The sequence below is a fragment of the Belonocnema kinseyi genome, chromosome 7, assembly GCF_010883055.1.
Source record: "Belonocnema kinseyi isolate 2016_QV_RU_SX_M_011 chromosome 7, B_treatae_v1, whole genome shotgun sequence".
Lineage (NCBI taxonomy): Eukaryota > Metazoa > Arthropoda > Insecta > Hymenoptera > Cynipidae > Belonocnema > Belonocnema kinseyi.
The window spans coordinates 70088141-70096169 of NC_046663.1; the positions used below are offsets into that span (position 1 = coordinate 70088141).

General features: G+C 31.5%; 1 protein-coding gene across 1 annotated transcript in view; it reads left to right on the forward strand.

The window, feature by feature from the left end:
• The window catches only part of LOC117176493, a 34082-nt gene that overhangs the window by 24561 nt on the left and 1492 nt on the right, over positions 1–8029 (forward strand). The window contains exons 5-8 of the mRNA XM_033366747.1: positions 630–847; positions 923–1196; positions 3342–3502; positions 3894–4007. Of these exons, the coding sequence (XP_033222638.1) occupies positions 630–847; positions 923–1196; positions 3342–3502; positions 3894–4007 (767 nt within the window). The remainder of the gene's footprint in view (positions 1–629; positions 848–922; positions 1197–3341; positions 3503–3893; positions 4008–8029) is intronic.

Below are 8029 nucleotides of genomic sequence, written 5' to 3' on the forward strand. Positions count from 1 at the left end.
TGGAATTTTTCTGAGGTCAGATTCGGATTCAGCGCAGCAAAAACCTTCGGGTATAGTAGGTCTGGTCTCTGGTTCTGAGAATTGTTGGCCTGTGTTATTTTCAATTGAATGTAAAAAATCTGCTATGATTAAGAATATTCTAGAAGAGTTAAAAATATTTTGAAATAATCGAAACTTCCAGGAAAATTATAGAATATTATAGAAAATTGTAGGCTATAGCAGAGAGTCAAGAAATTTAGAATGATTTATTAAATTCTAAAGCACTATCCCATATCATATAAAAACATTCTAGAATATTCAAGAATTTTATGATATTCTAGAACATTCTGATACATTTGAATACATTTTAAGACAACCAAGAATATTTAAAAGTGAATAAATTCCTAGGATATTCCCGATTGCCACAATAATACGAAAAATTCTGGAATGTTCTAGAAAAATGTCAACCATTCGAGGATATTCTAGAATATTCTAGAAAAGTCGAACATGCTCAGAAAATTACAAAGAAAATTAAACTTTTACGTACATTCTGCAATAGTTTTTAACAATTAAGAAAATTGAAAATGAAAGATAATTTGAATCATTTTGTGAAACCTAATAATCCGTCTGGTTTAATTTACTTTCATCAGGAAAAAGGCGATTTTCGAAGGTTTCAGCGGTATCTTTTGCAAATGGCCTTATGTGTCCCAGCAAGTTGCCACCTCGAAGATATTACAACAGCCTTAAAAGAACCCTTAGAAAAATTTAGCAAACAATACAATGTTGAAGTGCAAGCATCAATTCAAAAAGACCTCTGCCAAGCTGCTCACGAAGCTACAGAAATTTCTAATTACGCTATAGCTTACTGGTAATTCAAAATTCGAAATAATAAAAATTTAATTATTTTATCATAAAATGTTTAAATTTATTATTTAATTTACAGTATTGTCTTAATTTCAATAATCACTCTTGTAATAGTTAGCACTATATATGACGCTGAATCTAAGGCACTAGGAAAGCAATCAATAACAAAGGAATTATTATTTTGCTTTTCCGCCCGCAGAAGTTTAAATAATATTTTCAGAGTGACATATCGACATCGTGGACTTGATTGTTTACACATGCTTCGAATTATTTTTACATCTGTTGCGATCGCGGGTCATAGGCAGATTCAAACCGTACACACTTCGGATGTAAATTCACGATTTTTTGAATGGGTGAGTATGAGTTATGAATTTATTAATTATAATAAAATATGTTCAATCTACTTAGTACTTCTAATTTAAATCTATATTATAGTTTATTACTTAACGAATTTATACTAAATTTGAGTGAATAGCAATAATTACGAGATTTTTTTCTCAACATATTACAGGAATATTCAATATCTTGATAGCTTTAATATATTTTTAATTTTTAAATATAAATATTCCAATTTTATTAATAGACAATCATGGGGAGTCTTAACTGAATTTTCGTAAAATAATTTCAAGTTCTTAAACTAAAATTATTTTCTAAAATTTTCTTTTGATGATTTCTAAAGCTTTTAAATAAATGTACTGATGCTGTGTGTAGGTTATTTTTCTTGCAGATTACTTGCGTGGGAAAAATTAGCATTGAATGAATAAAGTGTTATTGCGCAATAGTACGGACGATATATTTTCTTAGGGAAAAAAATATTGTTTTTTGCAGTTTTTAAAGTGTTTTCGTTTTGTTTGAGCTATAATTATAATTGATATTATTCAATGAAAAGTAATGATAAAGGGCTGTTTAAAAACTACCTCATGCTATTTTGAAAACTTTTACCACCCACCCTTCTCTTCGTCATAGATCATCACACAAAGCTTGAACATCCAGGGTGACGTCACAAATACAAACAAAACAATAATTTACGACACAAAGTTTGTCTTTAAAATAAAACAATTGGATCTTAAACCACATAGTTGAATTTTGAACCTTAAAAGATGAACTTTCAACCAACTGTTTGAATTAAAAAAAAATTATCAACCAGACTGTTGCATTTAGAACCAAATAGCCGAATTCGCAAGAGAAAGGTATGAATTTTCAACCAAGTAGTTACATTTTCAATTAAAAAGAATAATTCTCAGTGGAAAATATAATAGTTTGAACCAAAAAAATATTTTAACTTTCAGTAAAAAAAATCCAATTTAACTGGAAAACGAGAGATTCTCAACGAAAAGTGTAAAAGTAGTTGATATTTTTACCAAAAAAATTTAATTTTCAATTAAAAAGACTCGAATTTAAAAAATAAGATGAATCTCGAAAAAACTTGAATCTTCAACCAGAAAAGATTAATTTTTAATCAAATAGTTGCACTTGAAACCGAAAAGGATCAAATTTCTCCCAGCAGAGATTAATTTTCAACCAAGAAAGATTGTTTATTTAAGAGAGAAAATTATATTTATCCAAATTTCATATTATCTACCTAAATAATACGATTTTCAACCCAGAATGATAAATTTTCAAAAACAGTCGCATTTATAGGCCAAAAACACGAATTTTCAACAAAATAGTTCAACTTTTAACCTGAAAATATGAATTTTCCACAAAAATAGTTTTTTAATCAAATACATAGTTGAATTTTAAACAAAAAACAATACGTTTTCAACAAAAAATGGAACAATTAAATTTGTTGGTCATAAAATTGATATTAAACAAAAAATGCATTTTTAAGAAAATAGTTTAATTTTACAACGAATAGAGGGATAGTGATGAACTGGATAGATAAAGTAATACAATTCATTTTTAACAAAGTTATTCCAAATTTGACCAAGTAGTTGAATTTTCAACAAGAAGATTAAACTGTATACCAAAAAGACGATTTTTATTTACAAAATACATTATATTTCAAGCAATTGGTGGAATTTTCATCTAAAGTCGAGCAACTTTCAACAAACATGCAGTAGTTAAATTTTCAGTCAACAAAATGAATTCGCAACCAAAAAGAATGAATTTCTAACGAAATTAATTAACTTTCAACCCAGAAGTCAACTACAAACGATAATATTTCTAGAAAAAATGGTTTAGTCAAACTTTTAGTTGAGAAAATTAATTTTTAACTAAAAACAACGAATTATTTTAAAAAGGGAGAAAATATGAGAAAGATTGTGAAGCCTACATTCAGATGATTTACTTTTAAAATAAAATCACTAATTCACTTTTTTATATTTCGAAAAAAGATTATTCAGATTTATATTTTCCATGTGTGAGGTCACATTTTCCGTTCCCCGCTCCCCAATAACGTCACAAGCTGCCATCAAATCTGTTACCCCTTAATCAAACAATCACTGTGAATCAGTTTTTTAACGGTCCCTAAATTATGCAATGTTAAATTCCTTTAGACTATTACTGAGCCCCTGGGGATTATGTTTCACAATGGATCTATTATAGTGGATGGATTTCTTGGAATCGGAGGGCTTGTATTGTCTTATCAATTATTAGAATATCTCGAAAAGTCAAAACGATTAAATGTGCCGTTTTTGATTATAAATCGATTTGTGAGGTAGGTAGAGGTTTTTTATTTTAAAAAGTTATATGTAAGAATATGTCCAGATGGCTATTCGTCCAGAAATTCTCAGCGAAAAAATACTTACTTTATCTCAAAACAACATGTCAAATCATTTCATAAAATGGGTTGAAATCTTTAGGCAGTTGAGGTTATCTTCACTGTCAGTAACTCCGAAAGCTTCGAAGCAAGATGTCTGCACGCTCGGGACCAAGCAATAATACCAAATGTAGGGAACGAAACTTAATTTTTTTTACAACTTCGACAAAAATGACGATATTGTTATTCAAATGAATAGCTTTAACAAAATAAAGAATTATGTGATTTCTGTATACATTTATAAATTAATATTCCTAATTTTGTGATAAAATAAAGTATTTTTTTATAGGGGGAACTGGAAAATTGGTTCAAGATGTGATCAATCACTTCCGGGACCGATTGCTATATCGTATTTCTTTCAAGAGGGAGCTGGAAAAGGGGTTCAAGATGTGACAAATCATTCTATTTGACCATTCGCTAAAACTCATTTTTTTAAAGGGGTAACTCGAAAATGGGTTCGAGATTGGACAAATCACTCTTCTTTGAACAGTCGATAAAACGTATATTTTTAAAGGGGGAGCCGGAAAAGGGGTTTGAGATGTGACCAGTCCCTCTTCCGTGACCAGTCGCTAAAACTTATTTTTTAAAGGTTTTTACAGTTTTTAAACACTGCTACCTGAGCTACAATTTTCGTTCTGCCATTATTAGTGTGTTTTGTTGCTCTTGATTGTATGCAAATTTTTTATGCACTTACAAATTAATGTTCCTGATTTTGTAATAAAATAGTAAAATTTAGTTAAAGTAGAAAAAGATTTTGCCAGAAAAGAAGGTTCCTTGATGTTGAAATTGGCCGGATTAAAAAGTTCATGTCCGGCAAAAAATATCGGATCTGTATACACAATGATCATTTAAATCAAAGTAAATATTCTACTCCTGCAAAATTTCTGGACGAATAGCCGTTATCTGTGGGTAGGCTATTTCTCTGGAATTCTAAACGAATAGCCGTTCCGAGTCAACTGGGCTACTCATCCAGCATTCTGGTCGAATAGCCGAAAATTTTATTTTTATGGTGAAATCCCTTCTGTGACTGGTCACAGAAATAATATTGGTCAAACCCTTACCCCTTTCCAACGTTTCGTGGGAGTGGAAGAGTACCCCTGTCACTGGTCACAGAAATAATGTTGGTCACATCTCTACACTCTTCAAAGCATGTGGAGGAAAAGGCACCTATGTGACCATTCGTAGAAATAAGTTTGGTTAATTCTTTTTTGAATAAAAACGTATTTATCAGAAAATGTGTATTTTTAACAGATCTACAACTTTTATTTAAAGCTTTTTGTAAATTTTTATTATTGACTGAAATAAGCGGATAAGACATGAAATATGTATATTTAATTGTTGTATTTACCTTAAAATTCAAATTTGCGGATAATTTTACTATCATTTTAGTAATCAGCGCACCAAAATACATCGGCATACAAAGTTTCGAATTAATCAGAGGTATGCACTTTTCAGAAGTTTATCCCTTAATGATTTTGCTGTTGTTGTTAAAGCTTGGAAAATAAGGTCAATGTGGAAATTTCGTTTTTATTGTACTATGCTGGATGCTTTTCTAATCGGTTTTCCGGTACATCTCAAATTGATGACTTTGATATTGTAGCTGTACATTGAAAATAAGATGCTGTATGGTATAGTGAAATTTGTTGATCTCAGTAGTTGAAAAATAAGAATTATGAACAAATTTCGTTTTACACCAACACATGTTGAAAACTTCTTGTAATATTCCGATTTTTTCTGGGAAGGCTCAAATTGAAGGACTTGATATGCAGGCGTGTATTGGGAAATTATATTTGCTATCGTATAGAATTGCTTTTTTTGTTATCAATGGGAAAAAAAATTTTAAATGTTGAAATTTCATTTTTTTGGATTTCTATGCAAGGGCATAAAAATCTTTCTTGAAATGTAGATGTTCATCACAAATATATTTTATATATCAAAGTAATGTGTATAGTTTAAAGATGTGCGTTACAAAATCAAATTGGCTACCTTGATTTATTGTTTTTTCTTCAAACTTCCTGAAAATGCAGAAATTTCGTTTGGTAGGCTATAGCACAGAAAGCTTTTTTATCAGTCTGATTCCCCGAGGCTTCGTCCTTTCTCAGGCAAATTTTTATTTATTTCCTTTTCTAGTTTTATAATTATGACGATAAATTATTTTTAAGTTGAACATAAAAGTTTTCATATAAAAGCATGAGACTTTGCGTGGAAAGAATGTATTAAAAAGTGAAGTTTTATAAAGATAAAAATACTGTTTAGCTTAAAGCAGAAAAATAAAGTATTCCAATCAACAGTCATTAGATTGGGGCTCTCCACTGGCCCTCAAACCCTTTTCCAAATAAAATTTTTTTTAAATTTTGACCTTTGAAAATTGCGGATTAACATTTATAATCACTTGATAAATGAAACGTGTTCGATCAGATTAATGTAGGTCACATGAATTTAATAAACCTTCGATTTATTTCTTGTAATAATCTCACAAAGACTGTTTTTCTTTCTGATCGAGCGGATGGAATATATGATACTAGCGGCAGGCCCCTTGTTCGAGCACGTATGATTGTAAAATTTCGGTTTGTATACATACGCGGTCGACTAGAACAATTACGGCAGGGTCAGAATTTTGATATTACCTTCAGACTCTGATCAGACGTGTTTGAGCGATCGTCGTGAGCGGTCGTTTTTTGTGTGTTCAGTTTCAAGATAACTGCATTACAGTTATTCACAATTTTGCGGGTGTCTGTTCGATTCCTAGTGGATTATTGTGTTGTAGTTATTCCATTCCTAGTGGATTACTGTGATGTTACTGTGATGTTCCTTTCTTAGTGGATTATTGTGAGGTGGCTGTTCCATTTCTGGTTCAGTGATTATTGTGAGACCTCAATCTTCATGTGACTATGGTGAGAGCTGATCTCTTCATCCATGTCTTTCTGGCCGGATTAACTTTATGTTCACTTTGTCGTGCGATTTATTGTGTGCAATGTATGAGCATCTGCTGGTGAGCTCTCGTAGCTTTAATTAGAATTGTATAGGGCTTTTTCCTCCACTCACTAAGTGGAGGTTTTTTATGCCAGGAAATAAAACTTGTTTGTGTTCTCGATAATCATGGTTGCTTTATATTTAGCCCACCTCTCCCCTCTGATATGTTTTGTTTAAGTTTATTTTTATTTTTGAAATTACTTTGTTTGCTAAACTTACGTTCAAAACGAGTTCAATTGTCAAAGGATGTTGGAAAATTGTTTAGATTTGGAAATTTGGATGAAATGCGAAGAAAATCGTAGTTTTGCAGCTTAACACCAGCTAGTGTTATAAAATAAGTAAATATTTAGGCTGCGTAGTCGTCCCGAAATTCGGGACGACTAGCCTGTTTTTACCATTTGGCTAGTCGTCCCGAAAAGGATGCATTTTATGAAATTTATCCTATTAACTATACAAAAATTACCAAAAATGTTAGTCATACTGAAATTCGGGACAATTAGTCCATTTTCACCATTTTGCCAATTTTTCTGAAAAAATGCTAAGTGTGCAATTATAGTTGATAAAATATAGTGAAAAGGGACAGGGATATGATCTTTCATTATTTCTGTTAACAGTCACAGGGGGGCCTTCTCGCCCCCACGGGGCGTTGTAAAAGGGACAGGGGTGTAATCTCACATTATTTCTGTGACCAGCCTTGCCGCCCCTCTTGGGGCATTGGAAAGGGGGTAGGGGATGTGCCTTAAATTATTTTTGTGATCAGATACAAGGCCGCCTTTCCCCTTATCAGATATTGGAAAGGTTTATGGGTGTGACTTAAATTATTTCTAGTAGCAAGTCCTATTTCAAAAAATTCTAAACTTATTACCAAGATATTCCTTATTTTCACCAAAAAAAACTAAGACTTTTGTTGAATTTGTATTAGTAACTGAAATAAAGAAAAAGAAAAAATTTTCATAGTTTTGTGAAGCTTCAAATGATAAAAGTAAGATCCAATCCAAGCACGCCGAAATCATAGGGAGGTTTCGAACGAACTTGAGACTACGGTGACACAGAGCAAATATATAAATTAAGTTGGTTGAGTTAGAGCTTAAAGGACTACATTTTCTAAAACATAACCTAACTTTTAGTTTTATTCATTTCTGAATTTTTTCTAGGAAGAGTAAAATTTAAAAATACATGATTTTCGGGACGACTAGCCAAATGGTGAAAATAGGCTAGTCGTCCCGAATTCCGGGACGACGAGACACTTCGAAATATTTAACGTACCCATTTAGGAGATGTTTAGTTCAAAATGCCTTAAATTCTTAAAATTCTCTAAAAGAGGACATTTATAATAATTATTTTGGTTCTAGATTGGCACCACTCTATGCAGTCGTCGTGTTTGCTTACGCAGTGTTGCTTCACCACTTTGGTACTGGGCCATTTTGGGAAAATAGATTTGGATTTGATCGA